We start from the raw sequence: 27,376 nt of genomic DNA on the forward strand, positions 1-27,376 counted from the left end.
TGCTGAAATATCTTTAAACCAGTGGTTGAAAGTAAAAAAGTTCTGAAAAATCTGAAAACCGGCGGTTACAAGCAAAAAAGTTGCTGAAAATTCTTTAAACCAGCAGTTGAAAGCAAAAAAGTTGCTGAAAAATCTTAAAATCAGCGGTTGAAAGTTAAAAAGTTGCTAAAAATCTTTAAACCAGCGGTTAAAAGCAAAAAAGTTGTTGAAATATCTGAAAACAGATGTCAGCAAAAAGTTGTTGAAATATCTGAAACGGTTGTCAGCAAAAAGTTGCTGAAAAATCTTTAAACCAGCGGTTGAAAGTAAAAAAATTCTGAAAGATCTGAAAACCGGCGGTTACAAGCAAAAAAGTTGCTGAAAAATCTGAAAAACAGCGGTTGAAATCAAAAAAGTTGCTGAAATATCTGAAAACAGTTGAAAGCAAAAAAATTGCTGAAAAATCTTTAAAACAGTGGTTTAAAGCAAAAAGTTGCTGAAAAATCTGAAAACCAGCAGTTGAAAGCAAAAAAGTTGCTAAAAAATCAGAAAACGTTATTCATGAAAAATTATATTTCATTTGTTGAAAAAGTGCGAACAAATTATTCTGAATTGCGTAGAGTCTATGCTAGATCTCAACCGCTGGTTCAACCGCTCCCGCTGGGTTGTTTTCTCCAAAGTATATAGCATTCATATTACACATACATTTAACTCAAGTTTACATTAAATATTACACTAAATTCAACTCAAGTTTTACATTAAATATTACACATACATTCAACTCAAGTTTTACATTAAATATTACACAATAAATTCAACTCAAGTTTTACATTAAATGTTACACATACCTTTAACTCAAGTTTTACATTAAATATTACACATTCATTCAACTCAAGTTTTACATTAAATGTTGCACATACATTCAACTCAAGTTTTACATTAAATATTGCACATACATTCAACTCGAGTTTTACATTAAATATTGCACATACATTCAACCTCTAGTTTTACATTAAATGTTTCACATACCTTCAACTCAAGTTTTACATTAAATATCACACATACATTCAACTCAAGTTTTACATTAAATGTTACACAAACATTTACCTCAAGTTTTACATTAAATATTACACATACATTCAACCTCAGGTTTTACACTAAATGTTACAAATACCTTCAACTCAAGTTTTACATTAAATATTGTTACAAATACCTTCAACTCAAGTTTTACATTAAATATTACACATACATTCAACCTCAAGTTTTACATTAAATATTACACATACATTCAACTCAAGTTTTAGATTAAATATTACACATGCATTCAACTCAAGTTTTACATTAAATATTACACATCCATTCAACTCAAGTTTTACATTAAATGTAGGGCTGGTAAAAGTTCCGTTAACAGAACGGAAGTTTTCGAAAATTAACGGAAAAGTCCGTTAACGAACGGCAAAAACCGTTCATTTTAAACCGTTAACTAAATGGATTATCCGCTTTTGAAAAAAAATAACAGTTTAAAACGAAAAAGGAACGGATTTCTATTTGAAAACGTTAAATTTAGCTTTTTCTGCTTAATATTGCATTACATGTGTAAAAATATTTTACCTGTTTTGATGTTTTTAAATGTCGTCTTCTGAGTTTCGAAATTTGAATCTTGATAAAAATTTGGAGTTTTTCCAGCCGTAAAAGAATCTGGGTTCTCCTCAGAAAAGGATAAATATAGTTGATTTGGACATCTATATACAGGGTGTCCAAAAAACATAGGAATTCAGTGACGAATTTGATATCGTCTTTGTTATGAATTATCATTGTAATACCTAATTTCAATAGCCATAATATTATTATGTCTGCTAGAGTTTATTTTATGAAAAGGGTAAAAGACTGCAAAGATGTGTCTATAATGTCTCCGCATGATGAACAGTGAAGACGGACAAGTTTACTCTGTTTGTATATACTGCAATTTTCTTGTTTTACTAAATACAATCGTATGCAGTCAAAACATAAACAAACAAAATGTGAACATAGCAGAAGAAACTCTTACAGATTACATTCTCAGTAAGTATCACTATACTAAATCAAAGAATTATTTAAAAAGACGACATCGAATTCGTCACTGAATTCCCATGTTTATTGGGACACCCTTTACTACTCAGTCCGCAGAAAAGGATAAATATAGTTCAACTGCTATTGCCGTTAACGATTTTACAAACCGCTAACGCCGTTAATACTACAAAAGACCGTTATGATAGCACCGTTAACAATTATATAACCGTTATCGATTTTTTTTCGGTGCTTGACGCCGTTAATACTGATCAGTAGACCGTTAACAACTGCGAGCTGTTACGATTTTTTAACCGTTAACGATTTTTGGCACTTCGCGCCGTTAATAATGTGATAGACCGTTAACGACTGAAGCTTTTAACAATTGTTATTAACAATTAGAAATTTTCCGTTAACTTCGTAAATAAAATTGAGATCGTTAACTAACGGTAATTTTTAAAAAATATGGTAAATGCCGTTACAGAAATACTAGAACCCCTGAGATGGTACAGGTTATAAGTATACAATTATTGTTACAGGGTGAGTTTGTAGCAGAGATAAGAGAGTTACTGAGATCGAATATCAGCTAAAATATGCGATATTTTCCACAGCATGTTCTATTGTGTACACGTGCTGTACGCGACCAATCAGGAAACATCTATATTAAGGGATATTTAAGGATCCTTTGGATACGAAACACAAAATCTTGTAAAAAAAAAGACTGAATTCATAAATGTTGTGTTTCACGTTTAAAATTGGAGTATTTCTTTGAAAGTTGTGAATGGGTATTATGTTCAGCAAGTGGCCGTGAGATGGCACTCTAAAACCCTATCGTAAAAATGTAGCATGTCGTGCTGGGTCAACTTAGGCCTACATAGCCCACCCTGTAAAAGGAGATGTCTGTGTAGTCTAAGGTTTTGAAGATACAGAGCGTCCCATATCATATTAGATTATCTCCAATCTTTAACGCCAAAATATGCACATAATACTCGAAATAATCCAGCAATTTCCACAAATAATTGTTCTATTAGACTTATTAAATTTTTCAAAAGGATTCATTCTTCTTAAATTTTCTGATTTGTCCCCCAAATCGTAGTTTAGACCCATTGAAGCGGTCTAATTTGATGTGGGACACCCTGTACAATATTCAAATACAATCTAATCATTCTGATTATTATGAGTACAAAGATACTTACCGCAACTTTTTAAATCCAATGTACTGTATGTCAGTAGCTAGTAAATATTTATAATAATTGTACTAAGGTTATTTCAGATTTGCACTAGTCTTCACTTTTCAATAAGATGTTATGCATAGAATAATAGAATTTATCTGATATAATTACAATTTGTATGATCATTAACCAATTTATTAGATAATAATACTTTTATTCAAATAGATTGTCAAGTACAGGGTGTCCCACGAAACATGACAGTTGGTAAATAGTTTAAAATGTCTTCTTCCATAATTTCTTAAGCTGTTTGATATAAGAGAATAACAAAAAATATTATTTGGCAGTCATATAGTTGTAAACATGATTTTAGATTAAAATGTATTTGAGTAAAAGATTTTTTTAACAAAATAAACTGCAAAAAGTCTTTATAAATTAACACAGTATATGGAACAAGACATTTAAAACTATTCACAAACTGTCATGTTTCGTGGGACACCCTGTACAATAGATGGCAACAGAAAATTCGACCAACTGCGCACAACGTCACAAGTGTCAAATGTAAAAAGAAATACGACATGTCCTCTAACTAGTTGATATGAATTCCAAGATTCAGCGGAGATAAATGTCGTCTTTGTAGGAATACGTAAAAAAATATTTACAACTCAAAATTACATACAGTATATTTACTGTCGTTTGGTGGCCTGATTCTTTTTTTCTGTATATCTATGTAAACTAAATAGTATGAGGGGGGGGGGTGGCTTTTTAAAACCAGTTATTTTTTTGAAAATTCAGACTTCTAATTTTTTTAAACACAGGCCGTCCTCTACTCATACAATATACAAATTTTACAAAAAAAACAGTTTGATTTCTCTGTCTTTAAAATAACAACGTTTTGGTGGTTTAAACAATGACTGAAGTATGCACATTATATCATCATACACAAGAACAACAAAAAAAAACAATAATAAAAATACAAAAATATTTTTAATAATTTATTGAAAAATAGATGGACCTTTTTGCTTCAAATTTCTTATCATGTGATGACCGAGTTTGTTCACTAATACATTTAGGTGCTTTATTCTTTGGAAAAACAGGATTTTTTATATATTTAAATATAAATATAATCCAACAAAATAGACATTTAGTTTGGCATTGGAAAAAGAAGGCGCTCTCATTATTCTCTTCAGACTAGAAAATTGTAAAACGCCCAGGTTTAGGCCAAAAACGACATAAATGAGCTTTTCGTTGAATTAAAAAAATTGTACTCAAACAAATGCTTTTTAAGTTGTGAGTGTGCCCCCCCCCCCACACACAGATAGATTTTTAAAGTATTGCAACCCGATGTCAGGTTGTTCAGATATAAGAGTTAGAAAATTTGACTTTGTGGCAAAGATCCAATTCGTTTGCGAACTACTTTGTTAATCGCAAATATTGTGTAATATCGTTTGACAAAATACGTCGCTGAACCTTTTTACATTCAACTCATTAATATGCTCTCTCTGAGAATCCAAGTTTTGTTGCTGAATTATTCACGGTATGTTGGTGCACAATGGAGACAGATTTGAATTAATGGGAGTCTACAGTGTCAACAAAAACCGCTCTGGATTGTTTCGGCCTCACTCTCCCTTTAGCATTTATTCTACATTCAAGCTCAACTTTTTAATTCTGTTTCTTTTTTATTGTTTATTTATTTCTTCGATTGTATATATTAAGTACAGTAAAATAGGTGGCTAACAGGGAAACGGACCAATAATACACGACGTCACAAGTGTCAAATATAACAAGGAAAACGAAAGATTAAATAAAAAAAGTGTAATAACAGAAAATAAAGGACACATAAAATTGCACCATAAACGCTTTATTCTAAAATTATCACTATTATTAATAATTTTGTCGGACACAAAAACTGAGTTGACACTTGTGACGTAAGAATACAACTGTATTGAGAGTGTACAAATTCTACGTTGCCATCTATTGTATTATAATCTATTAGGATTGTACAACTATTAATTTATTCTTTATAATCTTTTCTGAAACATTTATATTTTGTAGCTTAAAAATACATGATTTTCTCAGAAAAAGAAGAATTCCTTTGGTTGTCTAACTATATTATCCTATTTTAAGACTATAACTAGTATTTAAGCCCTAGGACTATAAGTTGAGCCCACTCCCGTCTGTGGAAACTAGTTGCTGGAGTTAAATAAATGAAAAATCATAATTACAAAGTTTTCAGATCTAATTTATGGGTCACAAAACTAATCTTCATTATACCTCAGTTCTCTTAATGGGCCAGATCGAATTTCGAAATAACAAAAGTGACAAAAGATAATGCTTTGGACCGGAACGAACAAATTCAGCCGGTAAAAAATCCTTTACAATAATTTTTTATATGTCTTTAAAATAAAATATTTTTACAAATTTAGGATTATGTTAGGCTTTTACATCGGAGCCACAGAGACAGTTGTTAAAACTATCGTTTACTATTTTAAGTGTTCAGTTTGGCGAACTTTTTGTTTCAAAACGAAAAGATCGGGTTTTTTTAATTTTTTATAACGAAAAAATCGTCGTGGAAAAATCTAAAACGACTTTTGAATTTTAAGCTCAAAATTATGAACATTTTTCAAGTTCTGTTTACGTACAATCATAGATTTTTTCAATTAGTGAACAGTACCTTTAATGACAAAATCGATGACTGTAAAATTTAAAAAACACCAATAACGTTAACACTGCAAGGGTCAAAAATGTTCCTAGATTATACAACTAAACATTTGTCTCAACATTTATCTTAAACCCATAATTGATTGTTCTTCATTGTCGGATAATTTTTTCTTACATTATTATTTTTGTAATTTTCTATTTGTCATAAAAAGGGATTGTTCGTCAAATGACTGAATCTATGAATGATGTATATTTACTGCTAAGAGAAATAAAATAGTATGATCTCAAATGAGAACAATCATGATGAGATGTAAATTGAATTCGGACACTCCAGTTTACCAGAATTGAGACTCAATTTTCAGCCTAAACAAAGTTTCCCAGTATACAATGCACTATAAATTAATACCAAGGATTCAATGTAAAAAAGGTATAATTAAAGTTTTTGAAATTCTTTTAAAATTCTTTTTTAAAAGATGACTTCAAAGTTTTTCAGAATTGTAAAATTTAACAGAATACTCTTGCTTTTTAACAATCTTTTAAAATGAATCTATCTTTATTGATGAATTCCTTTTTTTTCTGTGCGTTTCAAACAAATTGGATTCACTGTATTTAAAATGTTTTAAAGCAATATCATATCATCACTTTAACTTGATTCAGAACGTCCAATGTCTCTTTAAGTTGTTGTTGGNGGGTTCTTACAGGGACTAAGTCTGAATCTAAGTGATAGCTTATCTAATTAAAATCATATAATTTCAATATGGTCTTGATTTATATATTTATCTGAATTGCACAAGACATTTTACTGCGCAACAATGGTGTGAAAATTGACGATCATGTGTCTGCACGCAACAACTTAATCAATCATTGAAAAATGGAATTAGTTTTCTATGAGAAGTTTACATGAATGGTAATGTATTCTGTTATTTAAAAGAACTAGATTCCATTAAGCTTCGCGCCCTCTTTCGTGAAATAATTTTAGCTTTTAAGTTTAACTTTAACAGAACTTCAAGGCAACACTTTTTCATAAAAAATAACAATTCTAGATTTCGTAGGATTTTCAGATTGGTTCAGTGCAGTGCTTTGATGTTCAAAACATACAAACAGAGACAGTCCAAATATGTATGGCACATGTGAGATTTTGATTTGAAATAAGGGATTTTTAAAAATGTATGTTCAACCAAACTAAGAAACTAAGCAAACTAGAATCTTATAATCCCTATATCTTTGCAACCTGGTGATTTACCCTATGAAATTTCAAATTGCAACTAACTTACTATCAGAATCCATATAGTTTGTAATATCAAACATCAGATTGCAAAGATATACAGATTATAATGATATAGTTTGTGACAAGTATTCAGTTCGTTTACTTGATTAAGCAAACTAGAATCTTATAATCCCTATATCTTTGCAACCTGGTGATTTACCCTATGAAATTTCAAATTGCAACTAACTTACTATCAGAATCCATATAGTTTGTAATATCAAACAACAGATTGCAAAGATATACAGATTATAATGATATAGTTTGTGACAAGTATTCAGTTCGTTTACTTGATTATACAATTTATAGCTATATAAACAAATATGCAACTTCTCCACTGCTTTAAATACATTATATAGACAGATGTCACTGTTCTCTGCACCATGTAGATAAAAAAAATTATTATAAATTTTGAATGATGAAGGGTTATAAATTGTTTGAATGCATGAAACAAGTATTGTAAAGAAATGTTTAGAATAGAATGAAGTATAAAAATATTTTCAACTTCTTAACTGTGTGTACTGGAAACTTTATGGCAGCAGCATCATATACAATAGCTAATCCTATTTATCCTTCGGAGGTATAAAATATCATTAAAGACAAGATTTCAAAAGTGTTACATATTGCAAGTGATTGGATTTCAAAGCTAAATTGATTGCAACAAAATTGAGTTGATTTCAGCCAAGATTGATTGCAAACAAGTTAATTATTTTTAATGCCAATTTAAGTATAAATGAAACTGTCTGAATTTTCAGGCTCTTGCACGAGGAGTCATCGTGTCCAACACAGGAGTAGTACTAGGTATGTCTGGACATTTTAAAAATTCTATTCGTAAGATAGTTTTTCTGGGTAAATGCACAGAGCCATCCAGTTCATTACTTAGAAATTTTATAATCAAATCAGATCTGAAATATTTTGTATTTGTTAGGTTCCGCATATGTTACTGCCTCCTTAATTACCCCATTTTGCTGTAAATTGGTAACAGTATATACTAACCATGAGGAAACACAATTTTTGATAGATAACTTCCAATTCCGACGGGAACATTAACATTACATTTTCATTAAAAAAAAAACAATAGTCAAAAATGGTATTTCTACATTTTTTAAATTGTTATTTGAAAATTATCTTTTTTTTAAAACAATCGTCATAGATTCTAAGTATATTCTTTTAATTTCAATTTAAAAGCTTAGACCTGGGTTTTAATTAATTCGGTAAATCCAAGTGTAAAACCAACTTCAGAATCAAATTTGGTTGGTTTTTGTTAAGAATAAATCTCAATGTTAAGTTTTCAAGGTCGTAATTTTATCGTTTGCTAGTTACGAATATAGAGCATTTTAAACGAATTGTTCCGATTTTCTTTTAAATTCCAACTAATGAAAATCCACCAAATTCTTTATTAAACCAAACTATATGGAAAGTTAGTCCCTACTTAACACGAAGCTTTAGTTCTAAATTAATCTCTATTACAGTTTAAACTCTAGAGGCTTATCTTTTCGAATTTAAGCTCTGATGTCGTAGATAAACCTATGAGTTCAGCTAAACCAATTATTGCAAGTATGAAATATCAAAGACTAATATGATGGTTGCAAATATGTCTGTATTAGAAAATTCGAGTTTTCTCGCAACTGATTTAATTTACGGTGAAATATTTGAAAAGAATTTAAAAAATAACATTTTTTTAGATTTCAAAGTGGGGCGCTAAGAAAGTGTATGCTTTTGGATCAATGGTTGGAGGAGCAGGAAACATTTTGTTCGGGTAATAAATACTTGATTTAGATAATTATATTAGATTATCGACATGAATTTGATGAACAGGCGCGTTTGCTGGGCGTCGCGTTGTTGACCCCTTTTCCAATACAAGTTTACCTCTTATCTGTTGATTTTTAAGCCACCATTTTTCATCGTACTTCAATGAACACAAATGTTTGGGAATGTTTTTGTTTAAATTCTTAGATTTTCAAAAATCCTTGAAGTCGAAATTTTTTCCAGGCAAGATCATTTCATTTTTACCAGCCAGAAACCTTTCCTGGGCTCATGTTAGTTGCCACAAAAAACGTGGGCCCTATCGGTTCAGCCGTTTTGAGGTATACCCACTGTACACTTTTAAATAGCTTTGTAAACCATTCTCCACTTATCTTTACAAATATCTTTCGTTGCAACATCTGTATATGGTTTCAAGATCTAGTACTCATTTCAAACTTTAGATTACTTGACTACATTCACGGGCCTGTAGAGTTCTTTTGGTTATCTCTTTTATTTCGGACAATAAGCTCATTTGGAGAGGCAGTTGTATTAAATTCATCATATCCCATAGGTACCAATTTCTTTGTATACTTTTTGTACCTTATTTTACGTGGGTTCTATTGTGAGATGACATGTAAACAGGGGCCGAATTTAATGACTTTAATGACTGCCTACCGCTGGTTAAAACTGTTATCACTGATTCAAATCCTTCTTTAATATTTAACTTTGAATCGGCAGTTGGTATTTCAGTGACGTAGCTCAAATTCTATAAATTCGGCCACTAGTGTTTTATTTGTGCATAAAGCATGCACACATTTTTCCAGATTTGGTACCCCCCACTCTATGTGAAATTCAAGATATTTTTGGTATGCTTATCAGTTTCTTAGCTTTTGGTAAAGGAAATTATTTATATTTATCATAAGTCTTAAAATCCATCATTTTTTGGGAAGGAAATTATATATATTTATGAAAGGTCTTAAAATCTATCATTAATAATCTACATATTATTAAATTTTCTTGTCAAATTAATTTTAAACCGGCTGTACCAGTTGGGCCCACAAGTTGTATAGTTCCGGACTCGAACCTCTTTATTCATAGCCTTGGAAAAAAATTGCCTCCTTGGAAATTGACAGTAAATGAATATCTGACTTGAACAGTGATAAATAGATATCATTTTTTGAGACTTAAATCCAATCTTAACATATCCACAAAAAATGTCTCTTCTCAAATGCATTGTCAAATCTTTAAGTATGATGAAAATATCATGCATCTACAACATCTGGATCGACGTAAAAAGATTTCAACATCGCTTGATAAGTTTAAATTTAAAAAAATGGAGTCTTGCACAATCTCAATTTTTAACCCCTACATCCTTGCAACCAGATGGTGTAGATCTTTGATATTGCAAACTTAGATTAGTTTACCTTACAAAATTGATGGTTTTAAATACTTAAGGTCTACGACATTGGGTTGCAAATTTATAGGGATAAGAAAATCAGAGTTTGTGGCAAAGACTCAATTCCTTTCCGCCTCAATTCTTAAGTACATGATTAGTTATTTCATCATAGGTACAAAGCAGTTTTCTGAGAACCACAGAGGAAAAGTTGTGGTAAGTTCTTTCAAAATGTCTCAAAAACATTATAAGAAAACCCCTAATATAGGCTTTTCTGGATTGCTGCTTTGGTTTTGGAACAGCTGCAGGGCCGTCAATAGGAAGTTTGTTATTCTATGCATCAAAAGGATTTCTTGCACCCTTCTTATCTATTGGTATAATTATGATTCTTCTTGGTGGGCTTATGCTTTCACAAGACTTAAAGAATGAAGAACAGGATACTCAATCCAAGTAGGATTATCAATATTTCTAATCTCCCTATCTCTTTATATATCTATATATTTAAAACTAATATAATATTTTACAGTGAAATTTTAAAGTGGACAGATATTCTCAACTGTCCTGGTATATCAGCAAATATTGTGGTTTTGGTTTTTGGTTCACCTGCAACAAAATGGGTGGCTGCATCCTCAGAACCACACTTCATAGAATTGGTAAACTAACAAAGATTTTTTGTATGCTAATTAAACATTTAATTTCTTGTAATGAATTTGTAGTGTATAATGTATATAAACTATATAACTGAAAAGGAGCTAACCATTGTGTTTTAATTAACTATGAAAAACTGAGGCTGCTCATGATGAATTGCAAAAAAGTTACTGTATATGCATAGTAAATACTATATGTGTAATACAAATGGTATCAAACTTGCATAATAAGGGAACAGCTAATCTGTTGTTTGTACCTTTCGATGTTCAGTATGGTATGACCTCTGTTGATGTTGGATTGGCACTTACTGGAAATGCCATTGCTATCGCACTAACACATCCTATAGTCGGAGTGCTCTTAGATTATGGATTGTCATCAATATTCCTAATTTTTGTTGGAAATGCACTTGTTGTTTTAGGCTTAATAGGAATAGGTGAGAATTAGTTTAAAACTGCAAACTTTCATTTCTTTTAATGAAAAATAACAATAATTTTCATACAAAAACGGAATTTTTACAGGACCCTTCCCTGGGCTTCAAGCTCTTCAAACAATCCCGATGGCAGTTTTCTCACTTGTACTAATTGGGATGGGGATAGCAACAATCATTCTTGCCACCTTTTCTAACATGATGGAATGTGCCAAAAGAGCTGAAATTCCTGACTCTGAGCAAGCAACTGTAAGTTTGAAATCAATTTTGGTGATAGAAAAATGCCGTTTTTAGAGCATTACGCTTTTAGTATATGAATTACACAAATAAGACTAACATTTTCCATTTGTTTTTAAAACTTTTCGATTTACTATAGCAACAATAAAGATAAAATTAAAATCTAGCATGGCCCGTGGGTGATTTGTTTTCATTCTGACACAGTTACTGAGGGCTAAACTTGATAGTTTTTAAACCTAGTTTACATTATTTCATAACATTCAGAAACGTTAGCTCTAAGAAAGAAAAGAAAGTCACGTTTGACCTTTATCTTTAAAAAGAAATTCTAATGATTCTTAATTAATTACTTATTCTTAGAGCATGATTACCAGTTTATGGTTACTGGGTAACTATGTTGGTGCATTCTTATCCTCGATAGCTGGTGGACTTACATTTGATCTGATTGGATTCTCATGGAGCTGTACTTTACTAGCAAGCATTATTACAGTTGCGGTAAGTGATGTTTATAATATGACTATTAAATCTAAACCGTTGCAAGAGGCTGGTTTCAATGGCAATTAAATTGGTGTATTTCTAACTATAGATAAATGATAAAATCAATTTTGAGGTTTATTGAATAATCAGTCTTTTTTTATTTAGGCTTGTGGAAGCTTGATCAGCTCAATCATTAGCAGAAAAAAATGGGCTTCTTATCAACAGTTTTAACATTATTTGCACACTTTTTGCAGACCTTTAATAAAAGCACCATAAAAAGTAATAAATAAAAATCATATACCTATTATGATATCCTTTCATTGCAGTGTAAATGTGGAAGGTAAAAATAGCATAAAAATGCATTGATCTTAGGATAAATGGTTGTGTGTAATGGATGTTAGAATTACCATGGTATTTGCTCAACCGATAACTACTTTTTAACACAATTAAATTAAGTAATAGTTATGTAATTTCTATTAAAGTGCTCTTCCGCTATACTAAATGCTGTATCATTGCAGTTAATATTTATATAATGTATAAAGTTGTAGATAAAATCAAAAAATGCATATAGGAATGAAAGAATTAATTTTCAAACAATTTAGGTTGCTTTCTTTGGGTTTATTAAGTCAGAGTGCAAAGTAATAGTTTATCACAATCGAAATCATAACAAGGATTTTTTCATTACCAATTTGATTATTTGCCAGAACAATCAATGTTAGTTATTATGCAGTAAAAACTACAAAGTTATAAACAAACATTCAAATGTTCACACTTTATGTACATAAGTTCATTTTATGGATTGTATATGTTTGCACACTGTACAATGTATCTATATATGTTATAGACTATATTTAGGTTTGTAAGAAGGTTAATTATAAAGTATATACACTTTAAAAGAACACAAAGTACATCTACTACAGTTTTTCATAGGATTCAGATTTTCTTCTGATGAATATTGAACTTATCAGGCTTCCAAAGGCCTGAAACATAGATTTTTAAAATAAATATTGATAACAAATATGAATCTTTGATATCAGGATGATGAACCTTTTGAATTTAATATTATTGCATAGAAACAAATATGAAAACAGTCTCTTCTATGAATTAAAACTTAATAGCCTTTATTTTACTTTAGGCTAATTGGGATAATTATGATGAGCTGTGAATCCCCTCCAGACAATTATATGACAAAGGTCCAATCCCTATTTATTAGCAACCTGATGGTAAAAACCTTTGATATTTCAAACTTAGACTATTTGATCGAACAGAAATAACACCATGAAATATCAAAGGTCTATGATATTGGGTTGCAAAGATATAAGTACTATAAAACAGAATTTGTGACAAAAACACAGTTCCTTTGTTAATAAAATAATTGGAAGCTCTTACCGAAACTGCAATAATACTTGCCAGTACAGTACAACTCCATGAGAATCCAATCAAATCATAAAAAACTCCACCAGCTAGCGAAGACAGGAAAGCACCAATATAATTACTTAGCAGCCAAAGACTGGTTATCTTACTCTGATAAAGATTATAATGAATGATCTTCTTTATTTTTAAAATATCAAGAAAAAAATCCAATTCCACTTAACCCGCTTTTTAATCTTGTATAATTAGATATCACTAAAATTAAGAGCTCTAATTTTTCTTTCTCGTTTCTTATTTCAGTGGAAATAATTCTTTCCTTCCAGAGGTTAAATTGCATAAAACTTACCGTTGTGATATCAGTCAATGGAAGACCTGCTATGTTGTAGCTTTCAATAATATTGAAAAAGGAAGCTAGACTAATAGTAGCTATTCCAAACCCAATTAATATCAGTGATACAACTGCTATAGGGAAGGTTTGAAGAGTCTCCAGTCCAGGCAAAGGTCCTTTTAGAGTATTGGGGTAGATGAAAATTACAATATTAGATTATTTAGATTTTATAAATTCTATTCTTCAATAAAATTCTATTTTAAATATGTACTATTAATATGTTTATGCAGTATGACAATGTTCATTTTAATGTGCAGTGGCTGAATTAAAGTAATAAATTGCAGAAGATTTGGCTCAGCGCTAGGTTCTGTGGTTACATTTCTCTTAATTACATTAGCTGTAATTTTAATCTTATATATGTAGGTAGAAGACTTTTTAAAATTTATGATTTTCATTTCCCAACAATGTCAGAAACATGTGACTTATATTTTGCTGGCAGAAAACTATCCTATATTAAGTTTACTCATGAAGTGGCATCAGCGCTAGAACCAGTAATGCTCTAAGCAATTGGACCGGAATCTGTCTTATCCCGACGTAATCCAACGTAAGGAGGGAAAATTCAAAGGCAAATTATTATTTCATATCTGGATAGCCTCAGCACTCAGACACTAGACTAATTATAGGAAGTGTAACTTCATATACAGTAAGAACCATACAACTGTGGAACAGAAAGACGACTTAAAGTCTTAAAAATAGTCTAATAAACAAAAACCACAGCGCTTTGTAAAAGTGTTTGCTTTGTAGCAACATCAAATATGCATAGGATTGCAAAAAAAATCGTTTTCCTCCCACAGTTTTGTGATTCTTACTGTAATAAGGAGAACCTGAAAATTTCAGAATTAAACATTTTCTTTTAGATTTAAATAGTCAAGATTCTCACATGAGGCCCACAAGGTCCTGTAGAAATGCCTATTTATAGAATCAAATACAAATTGCTTACCTATACCTATCAAACCAAATACGGTAAAAATATTTCCAGCAAAAACTATAAATGTTGATGAAATGTCATGATCCAAGAGTATTCCCACTAGAGGATATGCTAATACAGTAGCAACTGCGCTTCCAGTCATTGCCAGTCCAACATCAAGGGAGGCCATTCCGTACTGAATACAGACAATAGACAATACGAGATGTGTTTACTAAATCTTGCAAAGTTCTACTTCTAGACGCCTCAGCCTGAGGGTTTTTTTCAGCTCATGTTATTTATCCAAATTTATTTCTTTAACCAGAAAATGTCGCCATTAGGTTGCACCAGGAGGCTGTTTAAATTTCTTGTCACAGCCTAAATGTTCCATCTGTGACTAAAACTTGATCCATTTAAGGGCGTTTTAGTTGCTTTAACCCTAAACAGGCTGGGTTTTTTTTTGTCCTAGCACTCCCATTTTTGTCACTATCACTGTGAAATTTTTTGACTATTAATAAATAGTAATTTAAAGGAAATTTTTTTAAAAATGTTTTTTTTAATTTATAGGGTAGGGTGAGTAGGGTACAGGGCGGAAAAAAATCTTAAATAGCCCATAACTTTTTTGTGACTAAAGCTAAAGATCTAATCTAAAAACTATATTTTTGAAAAGCCCTTGAAAAATGCAAAGCATGTGTCACACTTTGATATTTGTTAAAAAAAAAATTTTAATTTTTTTGACCCTTTTTTTGGCATTTTTTGTCCACCCTCCCTAGCACCCACACTATTAAAGTTATCGGTCTAATTTTTTTTTCTTTGAGCTGGCCATGCCAAATTGGGCTATGAACATGTATTTCATTCCTATACCTCATACAACTCTGACCCTTGAGTAAAAGTAAATTACCGCGTCCACCTTGTTGCACCAGCTAGTCCTATTGAGTGTCTGCTTTATTTACCTTATGTCCGGGCGTGCAGTACAAACTGGGACCGGAAATTCAAATGTACTACGGCTGCCTATGTTCTATTCTCTAAGGCCTTTTTCTAGGGGGGCGCCAATCGCACCTCCCCCCCCCCCCTGGCAGTACATAGATTCAGAGCCCCCAGCCTTTATAGAGTTTAGGAGTGCTGGATTTTTTTGTCTGAATCTTGACAGTTTTAAAATCTTTTTAATTTTGTATTAAGGACCAAAGCAGATGAATATATTTGGAAAAATAAGGATGGATTTAGTGAACTTAAAAAGAAATGAAGGTCTGAGACGTCTAAAGTACATGTACAAAAATTGCGCTAAACTTAATGACTATGTAAGAAAAAAGTTGCCCTTTTTAGCAATCAGGTCTTAACATAAATGTATAGACCAACAAAAAGCATGAAAGTTTTAAAATGATAAAAGGGCCAAAATGCGATGGAAAAATTAATCTTTCTTCAGAAAGATCCAAATAATCATAAATGTAGGTGTTAGTACAACAATATAATAATCTCGTCTGTCATACATACCAGTTGAATAAAATGTGGTTCCAAGGAAGCAGCCACCCATTTATTTGCAGGGGATGCCAAAACTAAAACCGCAAGGATAGCAGCAACACCAGGACAGGTTATGAGCTCCGTCCATGCCAAGGATTCACTGTGAAATATTCAATCGTAGATAAAGAAGAATAAACTAATAATTTCCAACTTAAACAATTACAACATACTCTTTTTTTGATTCTTTCTCTTGGTTTGTGAAGTCTTGTGAAAGCATTATCCCGCCAAGGAGTATCATAAATATACCAATGGATAAAAAGGGGGCAAAGAACCCTCGAAAGGTATAGAATAACAAGCTTCCCAATGATGGCCCTGCAGCAGTCCCCAAACCGTAGCAGCTATCCATAACAGCCTAAATTATGAAAGCAGAGTTATTATCTTTTAATGGAAAACCTATATATATAAAGATATATTCTGCATAAGACAATGTTTCTCAACATCACAGAAATGTACATATTCCTTTTTAAAAAGCTGGTTTATTGGCATTCAACAATTTTCATTGAAACTATTATAAAACTTATTTATGTACCAGGTGTTCCAAAAAAATGTAAGCAGAAAAAATCCTTCCCCCATTTACCAGCAACGTTGTCACTTAGTCTACCGTTAATACTCAGTTATGTCATAGAGTCGCCAATGCTATGAAGACAACATTTCTAGTTCATTGGAGCGCATTCAGAGTATATAACCTAACTATACAACCTTGAAGCAAATGTTTTATAAATATTTCCTACTTAAAGATTTTGTGGGTTAATTGTGATCAATAATGATCAAGAATACAGTCTATCAGCATCTTTTTTATGGCATCATTAGGGATCGTTTCACACTCAAATCTTGACAGATGCTTCTCTAATTCGCCACACCAGTCAAACACCTTACTAGGGTTACCATCATATGTTGGGGCTCTACATCTAAAATCCAACAGTCTCTTCTTATTTCAGCTTCGGCCCTGCTCAGATCTCGTAACGTCATTCTATCTCCTCTGCCTGCTGCCTTCAGAAAGGAAACGTAAACTTCTTGTGCATCTTCCACCTTAGGGCGTTCTAGTCTTGCAACTACTCTTCCGATAGAGTCCTGTGTCTCTGGTGTCGCTGACTCCTGCCATGTCTGGGTGAATGATTTGTCCATATCTTTCTGCTCAATATCTGCCAATTTATTCTTAGTCTCCGTCAGCTGGGCTTGGAGCAGCTGAAACTGCTGCCTTATTTCCGCCATGTCATCTATCGCTGGATGAGATTGTCCCTCCATCTCTACTTCCGATCCAGAATCGTCACTGGGTAAACTTGGATATCCTTGAAAGGTAGCCACTGTATTTCCTGTAGCCACACTTGATTCACTCACAGGCAATTCCTCTCCTGTTAAAACTTCTCTAGCTAATCTGTTAAACCAAGTTTTCACTTTACTCTTTTTCCGGAATACTTTCAGAGTCTCAGGCATCTAGATTTGGGGTCCTAGGTTATCCCACCGCTGCCACCACTTTTGTAATAAATCTAGGTCCTGATATTACGCTACTCAAAGTCTAATTATAGTCTCACTGACTCTATCTCTAGCCAAAACTCCAGGCTCTCAACTCTAGCCAAAACTCAAGGCTCTATATTCATCCGTATGATACAAAGGTTCATTTAGTACTAAATTTATTTATATACAGGTAAATCAAACTGACCAGATCAGCCGGTCAGAGCAACATTGATAAGACATATATTGATAACATAGATAATAAAGATTGTGATAAGCATTACAACAGAAAATGCTACATACATAAGATTTTTGTATATTGTCATTTCTTATCATAATTCTGTTGACAGGTTGAATGTCCATTATGAATGATATATGGGCCAGGATATTATTTATTATAACAATTTAAAAAACAGATGCTCCAGCAAGGCAAACTAAATGATGGAACACAAAATTTTAAAAAGATTTTTTTGATTGATTTAAATTTGATAATCAATGAAATGGGAAACTTGCACAGGTTCATAAGGATTGGGCCAGCCGTTTTTATTTTTAAAAATTCAAAATCTACCGTCAAATCTTTTCTTATAAATATTTAAATCTTACCATGACTTTTCCTCTGTGATTGCTCGAAAATTGATAAGCACCTGAATGCATCATATATTTGTATTTATTTTAGAAAACCTAAATCAAAAATTGAAAGTTAGCAAAATCATACTTAAGGGATATGATGTATTCAGTACAACTGCCTCTCCTAAGGAGCTTATTGTTCGGAATATTAGAGATAACCAAAAGAACTCTACAGGCCCGTGAATGTAGTCCAGAAGTCTAAACATATGCTTTTCTGATAGGCGGATTTTTGGTAACTAACATTTTGGTAGCTAACAATTTGGTTACTAATAATTTAGTAACTTGACAATTTGGTAACTTACAATTTGGTAACTAACAATATGGTAACTTGAAAATTTGTTAATTTAATAATTTGGTAGCTAATAATTTGGTAACCTGACAATTTGGTAACTAACAATTTGGTAACTGGACAATTTGGTAACCTGACAATTTGGTAACTAACAATTTGATAACTTGACAATTTGGTATCCTTGCAATTTGGTTAGGTTAGGTTAAGACGATTTCTGGGACAAACGCTACAGCTAGGACAGGATAGAGGGCCGAGCACTGCGGCCTTATTTAAGAAAATAATACAATGATATCTGATATGTGAGGTTAGGTTAGGTTAAGTCTTTTTCTGGGCCTATCCCTGCGGCTAGGATAAGTTTTGGCCAACCGCTGCGGTCATATTTATTATACTAAAAAGTACAAAGGTCAGCAGAAAAAAGAGAAATACGTAGACAACCTTTGTTAAACAAATACAGTGGTCTGCAGAGAAAAGTGGAAAAAGAGGACAACAATTTTCAAAAACAGAAAAGTGGAAAACAACGTTTGTTTAATAAAAAAATAGTCCACAGAAAATAAATTTACAAACAATGATTGTGAAACTTATGTTTCAAATGTACAAATTGTTAGTTACCAAATTGTCAGTTACCAAATTTTTGGTTACCAAATTGTTGGTTACCAAATTGTCGGCTACCAAATTGTAATGTTACCAAATTGTCAAGTTACTAAATTGTTGGTTACCAAATTGTTAGTTACCAAATTGTCGGGTTGCCAAATTGTTAGATTACCAAACTTTTAGTTACCAAATTATTAGTTACCAAATTGTTAGTTACCAAAATGTTGGTTACCAAATTATTAGTTCCCAAAAATCTGCCCATTGCTTATCTATGTAAATGGTTCCATACATACATACTTTTCTTATTTCATGATTAACTGATAAGGAACAAAAAATGTTTCATTCTATTATTTTTGTTCTTCTTAAAGTATTTTTTTATATTTATAATATAATAATATTCCTTAATACTACTTTATATTTAACTGATAAGAAACAGCAAATGTGTCATTCTACTATTTTTGTGGTTGTTAAAGAAATAAGCATTCTTTATATTTACAAAGAACCCGTGTCAAGTAAGACATTTTGTAATATCTCTTTCAATATTAACAGCAGCCGGTTCTATTTTTGAATGTAGACTCATATAGTTTGTTAGAAGCAGGATATGAAGTCAGATTGTCGATATCTCTTTCTGGAGTCTTGGAACCTCTGAAAAGTGACCTCCGTCAGCTCCGATTTTTTATCTCCGGCCTCGTTGGACATAAATAGCCCATTTTTTAAATATGTACTCCCAATGACCCCTAAAATACACAAAAAAAAGATTATTCTTTTTTTATCAAGTTTTGATGTCAAAACAGGGTGTCAAAAATTGCATTTTTTTTTTTTTAATCGCAAAAAATGACAAGTTCTGATAAAAAATATCGGAGTAAAAGAAAAGATAAAATATTATTTATATTATTATCTAACACATTGATGAAAAAAAAATTTCAAAAAATTAATTTTTTCGTGGGCTACGGGGTGTTTATATTTTTTTTTTTTACAAATCACTCTTTTTTTGGCATTCTCCTCCCTTTTATAAATGGTGACTGGTTCTAATTTTAAAAATAATGTTATATAATTACCTAGGGGCAGGATATGAAGTCAGATTAACAATATCTCTTTCCGGAGATTTTGAACCTCTAAAAAATGACCTCCGTTGGCTCCAATTTTGTATCTCCGGTCTTGTTAGACTAAATAGCCAATTTAAAAAAATACTCCCAATAGCCCATAAAATGAATGAAAAAAAAATATTCAAGTTTTTGATGTTAAAACAGGGTGTCAAAAAGTGTTTTTTTTCGATATGTTTAAAAGTGAAGAAATCAACTTTTTACATTATATTTTCCTTCCTTTTATAGATGGTGGCCGGTTCTAATTACCTAGGAGCAGGATATAAAATCAGATTACGGATATCTCTTCTCGGAGACTTGAAACCTCTGTGAAGATGTACATCCGCACTGCTCATCGTTTTAATGATGGACGAATCCCATTCCAGAACTACTAGCTTCAAATTATGTGGAGCGGCCGGATTCCTAAATGAGTAGTTAAAGAATGACAAAAAATATATATTTATAAAATATCCCTTGAAGAAATGTTCAAAGGAACATAAAATTCCCAAAAGAATAATGGCCTCAAAATATTATTACATGAATTGATCTTGAAAGTAAAAGTAAACATTTTTTTTGGATATACTCTTCTCATATTTTAAATGTTATATCTTAGTTGAATATTAAAGCTGGACTACAAACCTGTGGTTATACTCCTGCATCTAGGAGTCATAGACTTTTGAGCTTCATTCATTTCTTAGAGTGGCCTGGTGAGCTTTCATAAAGAAATCTAGAATATGGATTTACAAAATATGATAAACGAGGCTTTTAAAATAATTTTAGCCTTTTTAACTGTTGCTCTGAAAGTCGGCCATTTTAAATAATTTCTAATTTTGGCGAATTTTTCTTTTCGAATTAGCGGCTTTCCCCAAAAAATAAATCCAACTATTTTCCAGGATTTTAATCCAATTGATTGATTGATAAACCAGTTGATATATTAAAAACCCAGATGATTGATCGATAAACCGAAGGATTGATTACTAACTAGATGGTGTATTGATTATCTAGGTCATTTATTGATAAACCGGATGGTTGATTGATAAATTCGATGATGGATTAACAAACCAGATGATTGATCGAAAAACCGGATGATCAATAACTTGATGATAAACTTGATGGCTGATAAACCGATTAGTTGATTGATAACCCAGTTGATATATTGATTGATTAATAACCCGGATGATAAACATATTTCCCCTGATCTTCCCATGTCACTTATAGCTGTTATTTTACAAGGTTTCAAATCACATTCTTCTTATTTAAAAACCACTTTACATTTCTCTTTAATTCGTCTTAAATTAGCTTTCCGTGTAAAAGTCTTTTTACATGTTTCACACTCCATGACTAAAAAACATGTAATCCCCTTTCTTTGATTACAATAAAAAAAATAGTAAAAACCCGGTTTTTAATTGTAAACATGCATACAATTGCAGTACTATTGTACAGTACATAACTTTGTAAGGTCACATGGTTTTTACCTGATATAAAACTTTCTCTCGGGATATGTGATCAGTAGAACAAGAACAATAGTTAGCCACCCTTCTATAAAGTAAGACAACGAAGAAAAAAGATTAGTAAAATAATTAACACCCTGAAGTTCACAAGTCATTTTATGGAAATTATATTTGCCTCACTAATGGTTTAGATAAATATTGTTTACTCTTTTTATTTTCCTAAAATGTTTCATATTATTTATCTATGAAAGACATAGACAAAAAAAACTTAAATAATCTGTCTTCTACATTTATAAATTGTCAGTCCACAGAGGTTTCACGTCTCCGTGAAGAGATATCCGTAATCTGATTTCATATCCTGCTCCTAGGTAATTAGAACCGGCCACCATCTATAAAAGGAAGGAAAATATAATGTAAAAAGTAGATTTCTTCATTTATAAATGTTTCGAAAAAAAAACACTTTTTGACACCCTGTTCTTAATATCAAAAACTTGGAATTTTATTTTTCATTCATTTTAAGGGCTATTGGGAGTATTTTTTTTTTAAATTGGCTATTTATGTCCAACGAGGCCGGAGAGACAAAATTGGAGCAGACGGAGGTCTTTTTTCAGAGGTTCCAAGACTCCGGAAAGAGATATTGGTGATCTGACTTCATTTCCTGCTCCTAGGTAATTATATAACTAAAATTAGAACCAGCCACCATCTATAAAAGGGAGGAGAATGCCTAAAAAGGGTGATTTGTAAAAAAAATATATAAACACAAAAAAATTAATTTTTTGAAATTTTTTTTTCATCAATGTGTTAGATAATAATATAAATAATATCTTATCTTTTCTTTTACTCCGATATTTTTTATCAGAACTTGTCATTTTTTGCGATTTAAAAAAAAATAAAAAAACGCAATTTTTGACACCCTGTTTTGACATCAAAAACTTGATGAAAAAAGAATAATCTTTTTTTTGTGTATTTTAGGGGTCATTGGGAGTATATATTTAAAAAATGGGCTATTTATGTCCAACGAGGCCGAAGATAAAAAATCGGAGCCGATGGAGGTCACTTTTCAGAGGTTCCAAGACTCCGGAAAGAGATATCGACAATCTGACTTCATATCCTGCTTCTAACAAATTATATGAGTCTACATTCAAAAATAGAACCGACTGCTATTAATATTGAAAGAGATATTACAAAATGTTTTACTTGACACGGGTTCTTTAAAAATTGATTGATTTAAAGCAGTTAATTATGTTGACTACCCGAATGAAATGTTTCCTGCTCCTGCAACTATAGATCCAAGTGCATACACTTTCTCTGCACTCCACTTAGAAATCTTAAATACTTATCACTGCTCAAATATTACATGGTCTTTTGGATTTTTCAAATTGTACAACAAATCTGATCATTTTATTCTTTTCCTTGACCAAATATTGATTAATTCACATAAAGAACCAAATCTAATGAGACCATCCAAGTAAAAAAATTCAAGAGCAAAAATTGGCTTGGTTTTTAGGTTATTTAGCTCTATGCACATAAAGAAATATATGTAAAAAGCCCATTTAAGTTTCTCCCATGGTCAGATTTAGAGATAGAGTTTTCAAAACATCTAAAGATTATCTAATAATCATAATAAACAGATTTGGTAATTCGTTAAGTAAATGGTGCTGTTGGGTATTTACTATTTTCTACAAAATCCACCCATAATTGTTAAGATTATGGTCTTTTCAGGCTAAAAATAGGAAAAATAATTTTTATCTTTGCCTCTTATTCAAAAACCAATAAAGATATATGCTGATCAAGATGGTAAATTTGTTTATCATGGCTTTAAGATAATTTAACATATTTCTATTTGCACATAAAGCAAAATAACCTACAAACCAAGCCAATTTTTGCTTATGTAATTCTTTTTCTTGGATGTACACATTAGATTTATTTCTTAATATTTGGTCAAGGAAAAATATAAAATAATCAGATTTTTTGTACAATTTATTAAATCTAGGAGACCTAATATTTGAGTATTGTATGTATAGGGTTAAAACAAAAATTTCTTTGTTTTTAGCACAGGCTTTTGTTTGAAATAGCGATAATTAGTATCACAACGGTCAGGTTTTTATAAAGAAGATTTCATAAGATTTAAAAATTTAAAAGATGATCTAAGAAAAGTCAATTAAAAAAGCTTCTTGTTATTTATTTGTAAAATTGTGATTCGAAAAAGCTTGTTAAGAATTAAAACTTGAGTAAAAATTTGTCGTTATGTTATTGATATAATCGCCTACCAGCCTATGATAACTAAATATCTTCAATTTAGAATGCATAAAATATTACTCAAGGAAAGAAATATTGTTCAAGTTTAATATACTATAAAATAATGATTACATTCAATTTTACCAGTTGACAGCAAAACGGTGTGATCAAGAAAGCCGTGAAATATGCAGAACCTGAATATTTTAATATCTATTTAAATAATTTTTCATTTAATATTAAAACTCTTTCTATAGTAATGTATGTGACCTACCCAGCACGATTCCTGTTTCTGATACACTAACTCCCCGCAAAAGGGCCTATATTTTCAAATTGGTTAACACACAAACATGGTGCATATAGAACTGTTTGTTGAATAATATGTGTAAAAACGAAATATATAAAATTATATTCTATTGCAATAAAACAGAGTTCATTCTTTAAGTTTTATTACATTTTTCTTTTTAAATTTTAAATTTTTTTTACAATTTTCTATATTTCTTGTTCTTCTGCATTCACTTCATAAAAAAATCAAATCAATTAAAATTTAAACCCATTTGAAACATTCTCCAGTTACCTTTAAACCTTTGACTAATCAAGTATGACGGACATCTTCATTTTTATTGGTAAACATTGTTTGCTAGCTGTTTTAATATAAAGTAATATTGTTATTTACATTCTAGAAGTCACAGAAATGAATATTTACGTTAAACTTTTTAAACCCCAGATTAACATAGAATATTTAGAATTTTTTTAGAAATATATGTAACTTCAGCTGTGTTGAGTTCACACTGTACGCTCTCACTGAAATTGTTCCGCAATTTGAAATCCATTTTAAAGATAAACACACATGGTTTTCTTTTCTTGATGATACGCCTTTCCATGGAGGGTCACTTTTAATTAAGTTTAAAGTAATTTGACATGCAGCTTAAACTTTCAGGTATCACTAGTCAAATGTTGGTTTTTAAGATAAATTTAATTGTCAACAAATCTAACCTTTCAGGGTTCTTCCAGGTAACTTAGGTAACAGATTTATGAAGAAAACAAATTATTTGGTGTAAAGCATTAAAAGATAATTGAATATCATGGTTTTGCCCCTGTCTTCTTTTACAAATACTCATATAATAATTCCGTAATCCTGTTTTTTTATTAATTGATTATAATTTACCATTTAAAGATCTAAACTGAAGAATTAAAACAAAGGGTCGGATTCTGTAGTAAGGCTGGTATGTTTTGCACTCATGCAGTAATGCTTAGCTTACATATTTCACTAAATAATTGGCAAATCGTAAAAGAAAAAGCATGATCTTTGATCATTGTTGATCGTTTTATGCTCAAGATAATATTTTCAATGCTTATTTTCTGTGATATCCGACCATCTTTAGAGCATTGAAGAAATACACTTCATGTCTGCCAATGACAATTATTAAACAATTATTAGATGAGAATTTACATAGTTATACAGGGCAAAACTAAGACACTCAGTTATCTTTTTAGTATGTACACCAAATATTTGGTTCTCTTTATAAATATTTTACCTAAGGTACTTGGGGCAACCCTAAAAGGTTAGATTTTTTGTGCAATTGGATTTATCTTAAAACCCTACATTTGACTAGCTAAGGGCTTAAAGTTATTCATTATTACATGCCATTCCTTTACCAACAATTTGTATGACGATTCTACATGCTTTGATTTTACCTCCGAAGGATAAATAGGATTAGCTATTGTATATGATGCAGCTGCCAAAAAGTTTCCAGTACACACAGATAAGAAGTTGAATATAATCTTAAACTCCATTTTATTCTATTTATCACTCAATCATTGTGATGTTATTGTTTATATTACAAATCTGCGAGAAAATATTGCAACAAATATTGAACTAGATCCACATTTAAAAAACAAAGATAAAAAATAAGTGGTGCATCTTCTTACGCGTTTTAGGAAGAAACATGTTTTACCTTCTGAACAATTATGTAAAGAATATTTTAAAATAATCATTTCATTGTTAACATGTTTCCCTTATTAACTACAGTTTATCATCAGTAATAAGTCAGAGATAAAACCATTTACAGCAATTAATAAGAATATTAAAACCAACACAAACATAGAGGACAAATATTAAAACCAACACAAAGATTTTTTCCAGAAGAACACACTAATGAATGCTATGATTTAATACTGCTTAACAATTATAATAATGTCTTGTTTTGTTATATGCCCTTGACATTGATGCAGTTTAACACTAAATGACTTGCTTTTATTAAAAAATGCAGCTTTCGATGCACTTTATTATAAATAAAAATAAACTCATGATCTGAATTACCCTGCACATGGGGGGCCTCAAATCACATTTTAAAAAGTAAATCTTTCAGAGCTTTTTTATTCATACTTGAAATCTAGAACTACTGAACTTTAAACCGAACCTTGATAACCTGGAACTAACATTAAGTAATGTTCAAATTGGTCGTGCCAATGTACCAGATAGTTCAATTTTAAGGATGTTTGAGTTGTAGCTGAATGATTCTAAGGTTGAGTGGTACACTTAATCTAAGCTTACGTTGCGTACTGCAGATATAGTGTGTTTTAGTGGAGAGTTTGTGCAACTAAGTTAAATGCTCTGGGTATTAGGGCTGGGCACGTTCCGACTTTTTTGAAATCGTTCCGTTCTAGAACGAGGGCCTTCAGCTAAATCGTTCTGTTCTCGTTCCTTTTTTAATAGTTCTGTTCTCGTTCCGTTCTGTTCTGAGTATAAGAACGGTCTTTCCATTCCGTTTCGTTATTGGCGTTCTTATTTAAAGAACGGTTCCATACCACCCATTTCATTCTTAGTCAAAGAACGTTTCCATCCCTCATTCTGTTCCCACGACAAAAGTTTAATAGAAAAGAGTTGGTTAAAAAGTAAAAATAAATACGATTTTAAAATAAAAAGTTTCTCACGGCCGTAAATAATACTTTAAATTATATATTTTAAATTTAGGGTTAAAAGAATAAGATTAGATAATTTAAAATTTTGTGAGAGCGGGGGCGAGGGGAAACACATTCATGATTTAAAATGCGTTCCCAACTTAGATTGCGTTCTTGATAATAAGAACACATCAATGATTTTAACCGTTCTTTTCAAGCAATTCCCATTCCGTTACATTCCGTTCTTTTACAAATCGTTCCAATATTTTTAAGAACTCATTCTAAGCGTTCGTTTAATTTCGGAACGATGGGATCATTCTTGATTGTTCCATTCGTTCTTGGGAAAGAACGATTGTTCCACCAGGAAAAAGCCCAGCCCTACTGGGTATGGGGTGTTTTTACTACAAGAGTAAATAGAACCCAGGATGCAATTCTGTTAAGAGGACAGAGTTTGCTCGAAAAAACATCCTGATCAACAATGCTATTGTCGGCAGCTCCCAGCTCCCAGCTCATGCCTAGC

The 27,376-nt window shown here is 31.3% G+C and overlaps 2 protein-coding genes across 6 annotated transcripts; one reads left to right on the plus strand and one right to left on the minus strand.

The window, feature by feature from the left end:
• Nucleotides 1-6,759: 6,759 nt before the first annotated feature.
• LOC111700177 (MFS-type transporter SLC18B1) lies at nt 6,760-12,349 on the plus strand. 4 transcript variants are annotated; one of them, XM_023471011.1, is made up of 13 exons: nt 6,760-6,985; nt 7,595-7,699; nt 7,875-7,920; nt 8,048-8,097; nt 8,805-8,878; nt 9,327-9,436; nt 10,434-10,474; nt 10,527-10,708; nt 10,785-10,911; nt 11,177-11,339; nt 11,425-11,582; nt 11,928-12,062; nt 12,210-12,349. In XM_023471011.1, the coding sequence occupies exons 1-13, from the start codon at nt 6,977-6,979 to the stop codon at nt 12,273-12,275; spliced, it is 1,266 nt and encodes a 421-aa protein (XP_023326779.1). In that variant the 5' UTR covers nt 6,760-6,976; the 3' UTR covers nt 12,276-12,349. The 4 variants fall into 4 exon arrangements, with proteins under 4 accessions (XP_023326779.1, XP_023326778.1, XP_023326780.1 ...); XM_023471010.1 differs by having other exon boundaries at nt 7,600-7,699; XM_023471012.1 differs by lacking the exon at nt 8,048-8,097 and having other exon boundaries at nt 6,761-7,699.
• Nucleotides 12,350-12,876: 527 nt separating this feature from the next.
• LOC111700178 (MFS-type transporter SLC18B1) lies at nt 12,877-25,782 on the minus strand. 2 transcript variants are annotated; one of them, XM_023471015.1, is made up of 12 exons: nt 25,651-25,782; nt 24,227-24,272; nt 24,100-24,149; nt 22,971-23,035; nt 18,393-18,502; nt 18,281-18,321; nt 16,396-16,577; nt 16,199-16,325; nt 14,744-14,906; nt 13,762-13,919; nt 13,434-13,568; nt 12,877-13,024 (listed from the first exon to the last, which is right to left on the minus strand). In XM_023471015.1, exons 1-12 carry the CDS (start codon nt 25,747-25,749, stop codon nt 12,959-12,961), a joined length of 1,242 nt encoding a protein of 413 aa, XP_023326783.1. In that variant the 5' UTR covers nt 25,750-25,782; the 3' UTR covers nt 12,877-12,958. The 2 variants fall into 2 exon arrangements, with proteins under 2 accessions (XP_023326783.1, XP_023326782.1); XM_023471014.1 differs by having other exon boundaries at nt 22,971-23,044.
• Nucleotides 25,783-27,376: the final 1,594 nt, after the last annotated feature.

The sequence above is a fragment of the Eurytemora carolleeae genome, unplaced genomic scaffold (genome assembly GCF_000591075.1).
Source record: "Eurytemora carolleeae unplaced genomic scaffold, Eaff_2.0 scaffold379, whole genome shotgun sequence".
In the NCBI taxonomy this organism is placed as follows: Eukaryota; Metazoa; Arthropoda; class Copepoda; order Calanoida; family Temoridae; genus Eurytemora; species Eurytemora carolleeae.

What these genes read in the sequence shown, in the direction of transcription:
- LOC111700177 (XM_023471010.1), top strand. Translation starts at nt 6,939, where the DNA reads ATGTTCAAAACATACAAACAGAGACAGTCCAAATATGTATGGCACAT. An exon ending in TTTAGGCTTAATAGGAATAG is followed by an intron (nt 11,340 to 11,424) that starts GTGAGAATTAGT and finishes GAATTTTTACAG; the next exon opens with GACCCTTCCCTGGGCTTCAA. An exon ending in CAAGCATTATTACAGTTGCG is followed by an intron (nt 12,063 to 12,209) that starts GTAAGTGATGTT and finishes TTTTTTATTTAG; the next exon opens with GCTTGTGGAAGCTTGATCAG.
- LOC111700178 (XM_023471014.1), bottom strand. Translation starts at nt 25,749, where the DNA reads ATGGAGTTTAAGATTATATTCAACTTCTTATCTGTGTGTACTGGAAAC. An exon ending in AGAAACAGGAATCGTGCTGG is followed by an intron (nt 24,150 to 24,226) that starts GTAGGTCACATA and finishes TAAAATATTCAG; the next exon opens with GTTCTGCATATTTCACGGCT. An exon ending in GAATACATCATATCCCTTAA is followed by an intron (nt 18,322 to 18,392) that starts GTATGATTTTGC and finishes TGATGCATTCAG; the next exon opens with GTGCTTATCAATTTTCGAGC.